Source organism: Trachypithecus francoisi, unplaced genomic scaffold, assembly GCF_009764315.1.
Source record: "Trachypithecus francoisi isolate TF-2019V2 unplaced genomic scaffold, Tfra_2.0 Lachesis_group0, whole genome shotgun sequence".
Taxonomy (NCBI): Eukaryota; Metazoa; Chordata; class Mammalia; order Primates; family Cercopithecidae; genus Trachypithecus; species Trachypithecus francoisi.
In genome coordinates, this window is record NW_022681453.1 from 31,056,524 (window position 1) to 31,074,452 (window position 17,929).

Consider the following 17,929-nt stretch of genomic DNA (forward strand, 5'->3'; position numbering starts at 1 on the left):
GAATTGATGGATGCTGACGAGTTGATGGGTGCAGCACACCAACATGGCACAAGTATACATATGTAACAAACCTGCATGTTATGCACATGTACCCTAGAACTTAAAGTATAAAAAAAAAAACAAAAAGAATCAATACTGTTAAAATGGTCATACTGCCCAAAGCAATTTATAGATTCAATGCAATTCCTATTAAACTATCATTGAGATTTTTCACAGAACTAGAAAAAATATTTAAAGATTCATACGGAATCAAAAAAGAGCCTGGATAGCCAAGGAAATCCTACCAAAAAAAGAACAAAGCTGGAGGCATCATTCTACCTGACTTCAAACTACACTACAGGGCTACAGTAACCAAAACAGCATGGTATTTGTAGAAAAACAGATGCAAAGACGAATGGAACAGAATAGAGAACCCCAAAATAAGACTTTACACCTTCAAATATCTGATCTTCCACAAACCTGACAAAAAGAAGCAATGGGGAAAGGATTCTCTATTCAACAAATGGTGCTGGGATAACTGGCTAGCTATATGCAGAAGATTGAAACTGGACACCTTCCTTACACCATACACAAAAATTAAGACAGATTAAAGACTTAAATATAAAACTCAAAACTATAAAAACCCTGGAAGACAACCTAGGCAATACTATTCAGGACACAGGCACGGCAAAGATTTCATGATGAAGACACCGAAAGTAATTGCAACAAAAGCAAAAACTGACAAATGGGATCTAATTAAACTAAAAAACTTCTGCATAGAAAAATAAACTATCAACAGAGTAAACAGACAACCGACAGAATGGGGAGAATTTTTGCAAACTGTGCATCTGACAAGCTCTAATATCATGCATCTATAAGGAACTTAAGCAAATTTATAAGAAACAAACAACCCAATGAAAAAGTAGGCAAAGGACATGAACACTTCTCAAAAGAAGATATACATGCAGCCAACAATCATATGAAGAAAAGCTCAACATCACTGATCATTACAGAAATGCAAATCAAAACCACGATGAGGCACCATCTCACACGAGTCAGAATGGCTATTATTAAAAAGTCAAAAAATAACAGATGGGCCGGGTGCGGTGGCTCACGCCTGTAATCCCAGCACTTTGGGAGGCCGAGGCGGGCGGATCACGAGGTCAGGAAATCGAGACCATTCTGGTGAACACGGTGAAACCCCGTCTCTAATGAAAATACAAAAAAATTAGCCCGGGGTGGTTGCGGGCGCCTGTAGTCCCAGCTTCTAGGGAGGCTGAGGCAGGAGAATGGCATTAACGCGGAGGCCGCGGAACTTGTAGTGAGCGGAGATCGCACCACTGCACTCCAGCCTGGGCGACAGAGAGAGACTCCGTCTCAAAAATAAATAAAAAAATAAATAACATAAAATAACAGATGTTGGAAAAGTTGTGGAGAAAAAGAGTGCTTTTGGATGGAAAAGGTAAGATCTAACGTCCATGGAATAATTTTTTGAAAGTAAATAATGATTGCTGTTATGATATGATAATTATTTAATTTAGAGGTTAACAAACTGCAGCCCTTAAGTCAAATATGCCAGCTGCCTGTTTTTGTAAATAAAGTTTAACTAGAACACAACCATGCCCGTATACCTTACATATTATATGTGGCTGCTTTCACCACAATGAGAATTAAGTAGTTGTTACAAAGACCATGGGGTTCACAAAGCCTAAAATATTTATCAACTCCTAGTTTATTTATTAACTGAAAAGTTTTGCAATTTGGAATTTTATGTGTGATGTTGTATGTTCTTCCTCCAAAGAACAACTTTTTAAAAATTTGGCACAGCTAGGAAACAACATGAAATAGCTACATTTTTCAGGTCATCCAATTGGCCAGATCACACATAAGCATGACAAGATAAGAAAAACAAGCATTCCCTATGCTTCAACCATCCTCTGAAGACTGCAGCGCTTTGTTAACTATGTTTTTAAAAATTAAATCAGGAAACACTTGGATTGCTACGATAGAACATAAATGAGCAAAGCAAACAAACCTAAATAGTCTCCATTGAATAGATGTGTCCATTAAAATAATTCTTAGCCAATATACAGAATTGAGTCTTCAACTAAGCTTTCTTTTCTTCCAACAAATTTTAGGGGAAAAAAGAGCAGACCAAATAAAAGAGATTCATAAAAGACTTAGCAAAATACACACATACCTACCACCTTCCTAGAGTCTAGACAGGATCAATAAACTTTCTACTTAATCTCCGAAATCTTCTCTATGGAAAAGATGACTACTTAGGGGCTTGCTTTGAAGTCTTGAAATGTTGAGTTCAAATCCAAGCTTTGTTGCTGACTGACTGTTTGACCTTGGAAAAAATTGTCCAACCTCCCATTTAGCTTGTTTATTAAAATGTAGGTACAAATGTCTGCTTTAAAGACTTGTTATGAGGATCAAATATGATGATGCATATAAAGTATTAGCCTTACTGTCTGGCACATATTAAGCGCTTAATACTTGGTAGGTATAATTGATGTCCAAACTGGAGGTCAGAACATAAATTATGAAGCCTCCACTAAGAGTTCACTCTAAAAGCGAAATGTGGAATCATTCACTAGCCACCAAGGAAAGGGAATTAATGTATTTTATTCACATTTTCAAAAAAAAAAAAGGATTGAAACACAAAGGGTTAATAACAAAATTTAATCAATACACTATACTCCATTACCCAAGCTTCTGCTAATTCTGGGTCTGAATCACTGAGGAAACGGAAAGGCTGCATGTTGGAAGAAGAAAAATTCAAATTACTAGCATGGGGAATCTGGACTGGTGAAACGTCCAGTAAAGGCTAGTAAAATATCTCTATTTGCAAGGCTATGCTAGATGGCTTATCATAGATTTTGTCACTTGGCAAAAGGTAGAAAAAAGCAGAAAATATTATTTTTGTATGTATTTTTCTGAAAGTACACCTCTTTAACATCTCTGATTACAATTTTGTGGCTCAATGCATATGAAAAGACTGAATAAATGAGCATACTTATGAATCCATTTTGGCAACAAAGGAAAGAGATTGCTGAAATGTCTGTAGCAGTTTTGAAGGCTGCATAGAAAATGCCCAATTCCCTGCTCCTTAGATGCAGGATGCTCACTGTCTCTCAATTTCTACTTTCCATTGCTGTTAGCTTCTTGGTAACAGCAGGTGCAATCAGATAGAAATATCTGGCCATGTGTTCTAGAAACAAGTGATAGAGAAGTAAGAAAAACCATGATGGGGTCTTCAGAAAATTGTTGCTCTGGGAAATTAAATATTGCCCTCTGGCCCTGTACCAACCACATCTTTAATGCCTCTAAATTTGTCGCTAGTGACTGAGTATATGCATCTTTTTGTTTTCTTTTTTTTTCTTTCTTTTTTTTTTTTTTTGTGAGACAGGGTCTTGCTCTGTCACCCAGGCTGGAGTGCAGTGGCACAATTACAGCTCACTGCATCCTCGGCTTCCCAGACTCAAGTAATTCTCCCATCTCAGTTTCCCAAGTGTGAGCCACCACATCCAGCTAAATTATTTCATATTATTTTTTGTAGAGATGGCATTTTGCCATGTTGCTCAGCCTGGTCTTGAATTCCTAGTTTCACGTAATCCACACTCCTCAGGCTCCCAAAGTGCTGGCATTACAGATGTGAGCCACTACACCTGGCCAGTATATACGTATTGATCTATTTTCACATTGGAAGATTGCTGAAATTAAAGTACATCTGGCAAGCAAAGTCATTTAAAACTGGCAGTCCCTTGAATATCTAATGACTTTTAGGGGCAGTGTATGACTTTGAAAAGACAAGGTTAATTTCTGTCCTTCTTTGGTCAACCATGTCTTGGAAGAGACAGATTGAGTGTGGTCAGAAGGAAAGTTTATGCCTGGAAGATTACTATGACCCTCAGGTAATATCCACATTATAAAACAGGAGTACTGGCAGGTAAATTCAAGCTGAATACTGAAGATCTGTGACACTGCTGCACTTTGTTGAATCAGAAAAAAATGACCAAACGTGCACCTTGTGTACTGTGGGCATTTAAGCCCCTTGAGGCCATAACTGCCTTGGACTCTGCATTTACTGATTTAGTCAATATTTAATTGTGCATCTATTTTGTGCTGGGCATTGTGCTAAGTGTTGGCTGTACAGTGGTGAACACAACAGACATCACTCTTCCTCATAAGGAAATCTAGAAGAAGAGAAAGACAATAACAAAGAAAATAAGTGTGCAAAGCAATTTCAGACTGCATTAAGTGCTATACAAACAGGGTATTTTTTCAGGAAGGAAAAGAGCAAACACTGAGGAGCCCATTTTAGGCAGAATGGTAAGGGAAAACTTCTCTACAAAGGTTACATTTAAAATGATACCTGAAGGAGCCAGCCTTATGAAAGCCTGTGCGATGGGGGAGGGACAATGTGGCAAACAGTGTTTGGATGCCTCACACAGTGAGTTCTGCCCTACTACGGTCCCACCCTTGAGTGTGGGAAGAACCTAATCAATGGTATATAACTTCTATCAAGAGTATATGCTTCTAATCAACAGTATATGCCAAGAATGAAGAGATTTTACAGATGTAAAATTCTTAATCAGTTGACTCTAAATTAATCTAAAGGGAGACTAACGTCATGGGCCAGACTTAATCAAACAAGTGATTGATTGATTGACTGATTGAGATAGAGTCTCGATCTGTCAGCCAGGCTGGAGTGCAGTAGTGGGTGTTATCATGGCTCACTTCAGCCTTCACCTCCTAGTCTCAAGCGATTCTCCCACCTTAGCCCCTCAAGTAGCTGGGACCACAGGTACATGCCACCATGCCTGGCTAATTTTTTAAAATTTTGTGGAGACAGAGTCTCCCTATGTTTCTCAGGCTGTTCTTGAACTTCTGGCCTCAAGCAATCCTCCCTCCGCAGTTTCCCAAAGTGTTGGGATTTCAGATGTGAGCCACTGTGCCCAGCCGGGTGATCCTTTTAATAGTGCATCTAGAAATAAAAAATTTGATGCACCAGAGACACTCTCTCTCCCTGTTGCTGGATCTGGAGATTCTACAGCTGCAAGGAAAGGAGTTTTGCCAACAACATGAAGGAGCTTAGAAGTGGATCCTTCCCTGTTGAGCCTCCAGATGAGAACACAGCCTGGCCAGCACCTTAATTCCAGCTTTGTGAGACCCTTAATAGAGGACCTGGCTAAGTCATGCCTGGACTTCTGACCTAGAAAAACTGTGAGATAATAATAGGGCATTCTTTTAAGCTGCTAAATTTGTGGCAAATTGTTACATGGCCAAGACAACACAAACAATAACCTAAGCAGGACAACTATAAAGTCATTGAGAGATGCGTAGTGAACAAGGAGGACAATTAGTCAGGAGCCACATTGTGGGCCATTGTAAGACAAAGTAAGAAAGTTTAGGCTCTATCCTCAGCATACAACACATGATGCCTAGTGCACAGTAGATGCTAAAATCTGTTGAATGAATGATGAAAGTATGTTTCTAAATAAGAGGGTTTAATATTAGCCTTCCATCACCACTTCCCATCTCCAGATTTTAAAACATTTCTTCTGTAGATATTCAGTGAAAGACCATTCATGCAAAGAACTATATTGTTGTTTTAGGATCAATAAAAGAGGTGAAGAAATAGAGTCTGGCCCCCAAAGCAAATGTTCAGTCAACAGACCTACCAGAAACTTCTGGATCAGGAAAAAGCTATGTAGTTATATGGAGATTAAGGGCTCTGTAATGAGGTGTGGATACAACCCAGCAATCTGGGTCACAGCTGAAAGCCTGATAATTTGAGGTTTCTCTTCAGAGTCTAATAAACTATCTGAAAAGCTGCCAAGTGCTCATCAAGTTCAAGGAAGATAGTACTGTAATAAGATAACCACATCATCAAAGGCCATGCTGATGATGGTTTGGAGGAAAGGAAATTAAATGTTAAGAAAATTAGCAGTTCAATAATGATAGAGAATCCAATATTGAAAATGCAAAGGTGTTTATAAATTGAGAAATCAAGTTTCTTGATTTCTTTCTTCTTCTTTCCAGACTTATCTGAAAAGCCTCTAGAAATTCAGAGAGAATAAATGAAGAGATTATTGTCATATCCTATTAGTTGGAGTGTGGATGTTATCCCTGCTGCCAGTTGGGCACATGTAATGGCCAAGGAGAAGGTTGGAGTCATGCTGCACTTAGTTTAGAAGGGAAGAGTGTGATCAGTAACAGAAAAACTAGAAATGTCATTTCAAAGAGCAGAATGGAAACATCGAGATACAACTGATATCCTTAGCTCATATTGACCACATCTCTTTAAAATTAGCTGGATTGCTTCACTAAGAAGTCTATTTGCATTTAAAAATACATGAAGATGTAGACCCTACTCCTTCTAAAATGCACCTCTGAGGTATTTTTCAAGGGAAAATATCCACACAGTTTTGAATGAGGTAGTTAAGGATAACTTACAAACTTACAAAGAGGAGTAGAAAGTAGCAGACAGCTGGTACAACTGAGAATCAAATTTCCACCAAATTTGAAGGTCACTAAAGGGAAAGGGGAGAGATGGTGCATCTTGAAAATGTTTTTAAATATCATATTATCATCATCATCATTGCTGTCAGCTTTGCATTTCATGAAGACGGAAAGCAGGTCTGCTTAGCCTCATTTCTCAGATAATACAACCTATTCTGAAATTATCTCACTAAAAAAATTTTTTTTGGCCGGGCGTGGTGGCTCACGCCTGTAATCCTAGCACTTTGGGAGGCCGAGGTAGGTAGATCACGAGGTCAGGAGTTCAAGACCATCCTGGCTAACACCGTGAAACCCCGTCTCTACTAAAAATACAAAATATTAGCTGGGTGTGGTGGTGGACGCCTGTAGACCCAGCTACTTGGGAGGCTGAGGCAGGACAATGGCGTGAACCCGGGAAGCGGAGCTTGCAGTGAGCCGAGATTGTGCCACTGCACTCCAGCCTGGGCGACAGAGCGAGACTCCGTCTTAAAAAAAATAAAATAAAATAATTTTTTTTGAGACAGGGTCTCACTCTGTTATCCAGGCTAGGGTGCAGTGGTGAGATCATGGCTCACCATAGCCCTGACCTCCCAGGCTCAAGTGATCCTCCCACCTCAGCCTCCTAAGTAGCTGGCACTATGGGTACATGCCATCACACCCAGCTAGTTTTTAAATTATTTGTAGAGGTGGAGCCTAGGCTGGTCTCAGACTCTTGTACTTGTGTAACCCTCCCACCTTGGTGTCCTAAAGTACTGGAATGGAGCTGTGTACTCAGCCTACCTTACATTTTTTGAGTTACCTTTAGAATTCAACGCAAATAGCTACATAATTGACTGCACCTTCCCAAGGGTCTATGAAAAATAAAAACAACACTGATTCATAATAAAATTTGCCATTTTACTTTGGATATTATGTTGAGTATGAACTTCTTCTATGAGATTTATCCACTAATTCTCAAAGAAACAGAATAGACGCTAAGAAACTCCGTGTGCAAATTCAGAGACACTTGTTAAACTCTCTTGCTTTTCTCTTATATTTTGATAGACATGGTTCATGTTACAACAGACAACTGATATGTAACTGATATAATCACCCTTTGATAAATGTCATTTCTCATTTGAGAAAAAATGGCAGTTATTGGCAGAAACTTATAAAGAGAGAGCATGGGAACTTTCACAAAGCAGCAGCCAAAATCCAATTACAGCTTCCCCTAGGATATGATATGCATAAGAGGAAAACTTTAAGCACATTTTGGGTTTGGGAAGCACCTAGAAATTGCTTTGTTTGGTAAGGAGAAGAAGGTCCGGAAAATACAAAATTAAACAAGAAACAATTTCAGCAGAGTGAGAATGAAAGTGATATAGTATCATTTCTGTATTCTTGCTCCTGTGAGTTGATATTAGTTGGGCAGAACTGAGAGTGTAGTCTGTGAGAAACTGAGTAAATCTATAATTTCAGACACCTGATGGTAAGGCATGACAGGTACACTATCTTTGCTGCCTGTCTACATACAGCCTGCCAGCAAGGAAAGAGGAGGGAGGTATATTAAATCTCTGCTTTGCTGCCTGCCTATGTAGACTTCAGATGAATGCTGTTGTGGTCAGTCTGGGGCTATCTTCAGGGATGGAGTCAGAGAGCTCTGTCCCACCAGCCTCAGTGCATCAGGGCACTGGCTACTATCACCATGCCTTCTGCATCACTGTGGTGTGAGATGATCTAAGAGGGCCAGCCAATGAAAAGTTTCTAATTTAATAGTTAGGTTTCACTTTAATGCATATTATTTTTTGTAAAAAGAATATATCAAAGCTGTGATTTTATGTACATTACCTAAGATAATGACAGGTTTAAAAAGTGAACTTGGGGCCAGGCACAGTGGCTCACGCCTGTAATTCCAGCACTTTGGGAGGCCAAGGTGGGTGGATCATCTGAGGTCAGGAGTTCGAGACCAGCCTGGCCAACATGGAAAAACCCGTCTCTACTAAAAATACAAAAATTAGCCAGGCATGATGGTGTGTGCCTGTAATCCAAGCTATTCAGGAGGCTGAGGCATGAGAATCGCTTGAACCTGGGAGGTGGAGGCTGCAGTGAGCCGAGCTTGTGCCACTGCACTCCAGCCTGGTGACAGAGTGAGACTCTTCATCTCCCAAAAAAACAAAAACCAAAAAAGGTGAATTTGGGAGTTGGTTTAATCAGAAATACTAAATAATCATCCAAGTAGTACTCAGAAATGGCAAAAATCATGAAGGTGGTATGTTAATGCCTGAAGTCTAGAAAACAATTCAGAAGATCATTTTCTTCATATCCCATTGTTCTGATGGTTTCTTTGTTGAGACTTTTGGTATTTGTTTTCATTTACAGAATAACTGCGTTTAAGGTAGAAATTTGGAGTCATAAAAAAGCATAAATGAAAATCATAAAAATCAACCATAATCCTATCCTTTAAAGATAAGCACAGTTAACATCTTGTTATTTGCCTGTCCAGTACCTTTTTCCATCATTTTTTTCCCATAGAAATGGGACTGTGTCTGCATATTGTGCTTCACAGCCAGATTCTCCACTTAGCAATATCTAAGGAACATTTTCCCACATGGCAAGCTTTCTTCTTTAACAATTCTTTTATTGCTGTTCTATTGGATAATGAATATTCCCTTGTATGGTTAAATCAAATTCTAATTAATTAATCCTATACTGTTGGGAATTAAGCATGCTTCAATTTTTTCACTGTCATATAAAAGGCGGCAATGAACATCTTTGGACTTTGCACACACTTCTGAGTACCTACTTGTAATGAATTCCTAAAGGCGGAGCTCCTAGGTCAAAAGGTTTTCCCATTATAAAGGTGTTCTGCTGCAAACTAACAGATTACAGAAAGGCTGCATTAAGAATTTCTTGCCACAGTAAGTTTGAAGAATAGCCATTTCTATATTGTCATAGAAATGGGTATTACATGTTGTGAAATATTATCATGACCAGTGTTTTCTTTCTTTTAAAATACTTTCATTTGCCAATACACTCCTAAAACTTAGATTACGAAAGACATAGATATCAAAACCATATATTTAGAATTCATGTGTATTTTTGTATGTGTAAATTACATATCTTCTTTTGCCCTAATTCCTATTGATATGAAACCCTGAAACAATAATCAGATTTAGATATGAATAGAGAGTAAAATACTAAATAAATAGAGAGTAAAATACAGTAGTCTTGTCCCAAGAAGAAGTACTTTCCTTTATCTTGTAATTTTTTTGTTGGAGACAGAGTCTCGTTCTATTGCCCATGGTGGAATGCAGTGGCACGATCTTGGGTTCAAGCAATTCTCCTGCCTCAGCCTCCCTAGTAGCTGGGATTACAGGCATCCACCATCATGCCTGGCTGATTTTTATATTTTTAGTACAGATAGGGTTTCACCATGTCGGCCAGGCTGATCTTGAACTCCTGACCTCAGGTAATCCACTTAGCCTCCCAAAGTGCTGAGATTACAGGTCTGAGCCACTGTGCCTGTCCTATCTTGTAATTCTTTTTGGCTAAGAGTACAATCTTTATTCTGGGGAGAGAAGGTATTATTCTTTAATATTATTGTACTTTTTTTCTATTTCACAAAAAAGATGTTGAGGGTAAAATGAGTTGGATTAATTTATTTTAAGAGTACGATCTTTATTCTGGGGAGAGAAGACAATATTCTTTAATATTATTACACTTTTTTCTATTTCACAAAAAAGATGTTGAGGGTAAAATGAGTTGGATTAATTCATTTTTTAGGAGAAAAGAGTAAAATATGATCCTACTATTCAATTCAACAAGTGCAAAAACACTGAGATAAGACAAGAAATGGCATAGCAATGGATTCATTCCAATGATGCTGAGGTTTGGGCAAGCACAGAAGATATGCATGATAAGCTGTTGCAATAAGAAGAAAAATTAATCCCTAGAATAATTTTGTACCTAGGTTTAGGAACACTTGACTCTCTCTGTAATTCTGAATCTTGCTTATAACTCAGGTGGATGACTTTTCAGTATGGAAGCTATGACACCTTCTTGTGGTGGACATGCTGGTGGAGGTGATAGTGGTGGTGGAGGCTGACGCCACCTGCTTATCCCATTCTAAAACTGCTACGTGGTGGGATGCAGTTACATTTTAAATAAAAGTGATTAAATTTAATTTTATATTGATATTTGAAATTTCAAAATACTTTTTGACCCCTCACAGAAACCTTTCATCTCCAGATTTGTAATCAATGTTTTCAATTAAAGTTGGATGACATGAAAGTAGATACCACCAATATCTTTGAATGTGATGCATGTGTTGTATTATGAAATGCTAAACAGACTCTTACTAAAGCATCCAGAAAGTTCTAGGTGATATATCATAGTTGACAAGACCCTAACTACTAGTTAAAATAATTTTCCATTATCCATTTATTAATTCGATAAACATTTACTGAGCATTCACTATGTGCCAAGATTTTATACACTGGGAATATTAGCAAACAAGGCAAAGATGAATCTCTCTGATAGTTCTTTGAAGGGGAAGGGCAACATAATTGCCAGGAAGGAAGGCCCTTGTTTAAAATGCAGATTCCTGGGCCATGCTCTGAGGCTGCAGAATGAGAAACTCTAGGGCTAGGGGATGGGAATGTACATTTTTAAACTGCTCCTAAGAGACACCCAGTAAGAATTTCAGACTGCGAAATAGGCACATAATAAATATTTGTTGAATAAATGAATATAATGCTAAGATTAGGTAGGATATCAAGATATGAGATACCTCACTTCCCTGGTCCTCCATCTAGAGGAAATACAGACCCATTTTGGGGTGGACCCAAGCAAAGCCTCAGCTCTCACCATCAGAACCACTCAGAAATTCATGATGTGACTAATATACAGGTATCAGGCCTTGTGCAAATTTCTCATTTTAAAAAATTACTCTTGACAGGCAGGTGCTAAGTTCAGTTGTCTTCCCACCTGAGGAAGCACAAGCCCTTCAACTGGCAAACACCAAAGGCAGAACCATATTTTTTTAAAAATTGATTTTTAGCACTTTTGACACATGGAAACCAGACCTTACTCACAGGGCCAACTTACCCATTAGACACAATGAGCTCAGTGCCTAGGGCCCCTGAGACTTTTAGGAGCTCACAATTTTTTTTTTTTTTAATAAGAAGAAAAGCATGAATATAATGTAGCCTGAATTGTATTCAACTTTTTACCAGTACAGTAATAAAATATAACTTTTAATCCATTAAAAAAAATCAAGAAGCATCTCATAGAAGTTGGAATGCAGCTCTGCTTACCCACAGCTCTGGGCCCAGGTGAGAAACGCCTTACCTGGCAGGCATTGTACAGGAGCTGATGTTCGAACTTCTTGATCCCAAGAATGTTCTGGAACATCTCATAGAGTTGTTCCTTGCTCAGAATCAGCTCGGAGGCTGCACTGGCTGTCATCCGGGCCTGCTGCTTCCGGGGGTCCTCTTCTCCACGGTAGATGGCATCAAATTTGGCCATCCAGGAGCTCAGCACAGTCTCCTTGCTGAGGCCGTCAATCTCAGGCAGGCTACGCACCCTCTTCTCAATGTGCTTCTTGAAGACCTCCCGGGAGTCGTTGGCAGAACAGCCTCCACTCTGCACCATGCGGGCCACACGGTCACTCTTCAGGAACACCTGAGCAAGAACAGGGACAGGAAAGACAGTAAGAGAGCTGGCCACAGAGGGACCAGTTTCCTGGGGCTGGACACTGGGCCAGCCCACCTCACGTGCATCCCAGGAGGAACCACTGTGGGTCTCGTCTTGCCCTACCACCTCCTGGCTGTGCAAACTCAGACTAGTTACTTACACATTCTGCTTCTGTGTCCACATCTATAAGACAAGAATAACATTGGTACTTACCAGGTTGTTGCAAGGGTTAAATGAGATGATACTATCATGAGAGGCAGCACATAGCATACAGACCTCTGCCCAGGCTGCATAGGTCTTGCCCCTTAGTGGCTGTGTGACTTTGGGCAAGTTAACCTTTTTGTACCTCAGTGTTCTCATTTATAAAATGGGGATAAGAGTATTTATTTAATGTTCAATTTCTTTTTGAGAGAGTCTTGCTCTGTCACCTAGGCTGGAGTACAGTGACATAATCACAACTCACTGCAACCTCCGCCTCCCAGGCTCAAGTGACCTCTAGCCTCAGCCTTCTGATTAGCTGGGACTACAGGTGCATGCCATGTTGCCCAGGTTGGTCTCAAACTTCTGGGCTCAAGCAACCCATCCACCTTGGCCTCCTAAAGTGCTGGGATTACAGGCGTGAATCAATGCACCCAGCATTTAATTTTTTATTTTAAATAGAGGCAGGACTTTGCTCTGTCATCTAAGTCAGACTTCAGTGGTGATTATGATGCACTGCAACCTCAAACTCCTGGGCTCAAGCCATCCTCTTGCTTCAGCCTCCAAGTAGCTGGGACTGTAAGTGTGTGCCACTATGCCTTGACAATTTTTAAAACTTTTTGTAGAAACAGGGTCTTGCTGTGTTGCCAAGGCCAGTACATATTTTTAAATGAGGATCAAATGTGTTAACATGTAAAACACACACAAAATAGTGCCTGGCCCATATTACACTTGTTGCTATTATTATTATATGTAAATGCCTGGCATGATATCCGGCACATAGCGTTAAACATTAACTGCTATTTGTATCTCCTTGTATCCCTTCAATGACACTTTTAATTGGAAGTATACAAGTATCAGGTAAACATATATTTAATTATCTATCTTCCTTCCTGAAATGTAAACTCTACTTGGGCAAGGAATGTGTCCTTGTTCCTTGCAATGTCTTCAGGTCCTAGAATGTCTTCAGCACTTGACACTTTAAAAGTGAATTAACAGTGAACATAGGTGTTATGTTAAGTTTATTTTGTAGATGAAAAACTGAGACTTCAGAGAGGGGAAGGCACTTTCTTTTGGTAACTCAAATTGTCTAACTACCAATGGATAGTCTTTTTACTTCACCGTTGTTACCTTCCTTCCTGCAGGGTTCTCCTGCTTGATGAAAACCTCTTTCGCCTGGTGGAAAATCCCTGGTTGGTCTGCTGGTGCTGCCTGGTTGAGTCCTGGGACCAAGCTTTCTATTAAGAATGTCTTACTTTCGCTCCACTGCCCACCATTCGGAAGCTTACATGAGCTACATGGTTCTGGGGTGTAATACAAGGCAGTGAAGCCGCCACTTCGTATTCATGGAGAGGAAGCATCTGACACGTTTGAGCTGTGTCCTGGTCACACTTGAGAAGGTGCATAAATATCCTTCAAGAGGCAGAGCAAACGTTCATTCCCCTGTCAGATTTCAGGAAATGCACTTGTTGGCCATGAGACAGCATTGCCTGGGGGCATATCATTGCCTCATGCTTCATTGCAAAGCTTTTCTGGGGTGGAGAAATGTTTTTTTTAAAAAAGGCTCCAGTTTATTGTTGACTTTAATGAACTAATTTAGAAAGGAGGGCTGAGGGTTTGCCTCACAGGGTAGAGGCCATGGCCTGCCCCCCTGTGAGTGGGAACTGGTCCTCAGATGAGACCTTAGAGTTAATTTGAAAATTAATTATAGACAAAAAAGTTTCAAATGAATCCTCAGGCCTTATGAGTCTTAATGAGCTAAATAATTCACCTGAAAACCTGTAACACTTAATGGGGATGGTTTCTTCATCTAACCAACACATTAGGGATCTCAAACACCAGTATTTTTAGGATAGTGGAGGAAGTCTCTGGAGAGGCAATGGAACATTGTGGCAGAAGCTGTAAATCATGATCTCAGGCCATCTCTGCCTCTAACTTGCTGTGCGACCTTGAGTAAATCATCTCCCCTCTCTGATTCTCTAATTTCTTTCTTTCTTTTTTTGTTTTTTTAGACAGAGTGCCACTTTGTTGTCCAGGCTGAAGTACAGTGGTGCGATCTTGGCTCACTGCAACATCCGCCTCCTGGATTCAAGTGATTCTTCTGCCTCAACCTCCCAAGTAGATGGGATTACAGGCATCTGCCACCACCCCCAGCTAATTTTTGTATTATTATTATTATTTTTAGTAGTAGAGATGGGGTTTCTCTATGTAGGCCAGGCTGGTCTCGAACTCCCAACCTCAAGTGATCCACCTGCCTCGGCTTCCCAAAGTGCTGAGATTACAGGTGTGAGCCACCATGCCTGGCCTGATTCTCTAATTTCTTGTCCATACGCCAAAGGAGTTGAACTATAAGATTTGGGGCTATCCTTTTAACTATAATGATTATAAACTTCTCCATGAAGCCATTCATCCTTTCTTTGGTTACTCCCTAGGTGGAAGACACTGGACCAGGTGTCAGGAATACAATGGTGAGGAAGACACAGATTTAGCTCTCATGGAGTCCAACTGACATAATCCTAATAATGCCATGCAAATATGATTATGATCTGGAAAAAGTGCTCTCAAGACAAGGGTCCACAGGAACCTATAGCTAGGAATCTATTCTAATATGTGGTCAAGAAAGCCTTCCTGAAAGAAAACACCTTTGAGATGATGTGTGAAAGATGGATAGGTGAATGGGGAACTGTAAGTTATTTTAGAGAGAAGGAAAAATACATGTGAAGACCCCAAGTGCCTGAGGAAATAAGGAGGAGTCAATGTGGCTGTGGCAATGAGGGCTGGGGGTGATAGATGTGAGATGGGCAGGGAGGGGCCAGAGAGCCTAGGGAGGCATTGAGGAAGAGGAGGTATTCAGGAGGAGGAGGGGATTAGGGTTGTTGGTTTTCATTTTAAGGGCACTGGAAAGCGATTGAAAGTTTTAAACTGGGACACAGCACAAACCAGTTCACATTCTTTGGCTTTAATGTGGAAAACAGACTGAAGGGAGCCAAGATAATAGGCAGGGAGGCCAGTTGAGAGGTGGTTGTAGGAGAAGAGGTAAGTGTGATGGCAGTGGGGACACTATGGGGTTAAGCCTTTATTGTCAGCGCTAATAAACATAAGGGGTGACGTGAAAACATTCAATCACCAGTGAAGCTATACTCTCCTCTACATCTATGCACAGCAGTATCCCACAAACCCGAAATGTGCCTCAATTATAAGCTCTCAGCCCCAGATTCTTTTCTCCCAAAGCCCTTCCAGAGCGGCCATCTGCCACTGTTTTTGTGACTGTTTGGTAAATATCTGATCTTCCAGGAGGCAGGGTTGTCATTGTTTCTGTTACTTCTTAGTGCCTGAGACAGTGCCTGGCACGTAGCTGGTGCTCAGTAAATACTTGCGGAATGAGTGAATGAACTATACGAGCAAAGCAGACTCCTCTAGCAGGAAAAATATGGAGTGAGACTATGCCTGGATTGGGGTGAGAAGGTCAAGTGGAAATCGGTATATTGGTCTCTTAAAACAAGAGACTTAAGTTAGATTTTCCATGAGACCTGATAACAAGGGGTAAGAAATAAAGATGTTGGCACTTGGGTCCCAGCTGGTGTAACTGGTTGAGTGATGTATTAGTCTGTTCTCACGCTGCTAATAAAGACATATCCAAGACTGGGTAATCTGTGAAGGAAAGAGATTTAATGGATTCACAGTTCCACATGGCTGGGGAGGCCTCACAATCATGGTGGAAGTCAAGGGAGAAGCAAAGGTACGTCTTACATGGCATGGCAGCAGGCAAGAGAGCATGTGCATGGGAACTCCCCTTCATAAAACCATCAGCTCTCTTCAGACTTATTCACTATCATGAGAACAGCATGGGAAAGACCTGCTCCAATGATTCAGTTACCTCTCACTGGTGACACGTGGGAGACATGTCTCCTCCATGACACGTGGGAATTATGGGAGCTACAATTCAAGATGAGATTTGGGTGGGGACACAGCTGAACTATATCAGGTGAACCCTGAATCCTGGACATAGCATCTGCTTCACATAGCCCCTTCCTTTGGACATAGTAGCTTCTCAGTAATACTTCTGAATTACCAGTGGAAGACAAGTCACCTAACCTCCACCAATCTCCCTCTCCTTCATGGTAAACAATACAGGAATCCAGCCTTTCTTCTTTGATGAGGATCAAACTGAGAAGACTTTGAAAAGTGGAGGGATCTATCTGTCCTGTGTTAAGATACAACTGCCAGATCCTAGAAAGAGGAGAGATGAGTGGAATGACAAGAACATGGAGGAAGGAGGCCAAAGATTGGGGAGACAGTGAAGATGAATTGCCCAACGGAGACAAGACAGCCATGAGGAGAGAAGGTGGAAGCAGGAAACTATTTTTCCAGGCACATCATCTGTCTTGGTTTCTCAGTCTGTCGAAGAGGAAGTGGGGCCTGGGCCAGGCTCACCCTATAATGAATACAAACACTAAATACTGATGTGCCTGTGTGTCTCTAAAACAACTGTTCAAACTCAGTTGTGCTGGGAGCTCTGTCTGTATTTTGTATCCGTGTTTGTTTCTGTTTTTGCTTTTTAGTGGCTGCCACAAGAGACTTTAACCCCAAGCCCAGTTCTATTTGGGCACATCCATAAATCCTCCCTGCTTTTCTGCCAACTTCCAGACAGGTCATAATGAGAGATGGAAGATAAACAAATAAATATGGAATTGTGAAGGCCAGTCAATTCAGCAACCCGACCTCATCCTTCAGTCCTTCCCTCCATCACCAGAGCCAAACAACCTCAAGGTCATTTTAGAAACACACAAACACATCAGTACTTAGTGATTGTTCACATTACGCATGAGGTTGGCCTAGCTCCCATTTGCTTGCTGATAGGCTGAGAAGCCAGGGCAGATTCATTCCTGCTCTGAAAAAGCATATCCTTTCAACATAAATAAGAAAAACACCTAGATGTTGGAGTAAATAATATTTACAAGAAACACAAACCTCGTTGCTATTAACAAATGGACACATAAATAATGAAAGGGGTAGACATCATGGTTAGGAGGATGGGCCCCGGAATTAGAACACCTGGGTTCAAATCCTGGCTCTGTGGCTTGCTAGCTTTGCCACTTGAGCAAGTTATTTAATCTCCCTGGGCTTAAATTTCCTCACCTTTAAAATGGGGGTTATAAAAACCTTCCTTCATAGAATTTTGGTGAGCCCTGAATCCTGATTCAGTGATATTATGCCTGCCAGTTGGTTAGCCTGTTGCCTACGACAGGCTAAACGTAATACAAGTTAGCTGTTATTTTTAAATGGAATATCATGCAGCCATGAAAAAAGATACATATATTTTCATTAGCATCCAAAGATGTCCGTGATATATGGTTATCATGGACCAGAGTCTTCCAATGGCAGGGGTGAGGTGGAATTGGAGGATAGGAGCATGGATCTGGATTTCGAATACCATAGGAAATAAGACAGTTTACTGATGAGAGTATGTCATTTGTGTGACCTTTGTAAAGGTAGGAAGGAGATTGAAAACAACTGTGTTAAATAAAAGAAGTGGGTTCTTTTTTTTTTTTTGGGACGGAGTCTCGCT

General features: G+C 40.5%; 1 protein-coding gene across 14 annotated transcripts in view; it reads right to left on the reverse strand.

The window, feature by feature from the left end:
- CADPS (calcium dependent secretion activator) overlaps positions 1–17,929 on the reverse strand; it is a 487,588-nt gene that overhangs the window by 348,715 nt on the left and 120,944 nt on the right. For all 14 annotated transcript variants that reach the window (XM_033210318.1, XM_033210317.1, XM_033210316.1 and 11 more), the window contains exon 3: positions 11,818–12,150. In XM_033210318.1, the coding sequence (XP_033066209.1) occupies positions 11,818–12,150 (333 nt within the window). The remainder of the gene's footprint in view (positions 1–11,817; positions 12,151–17,929) is intronic.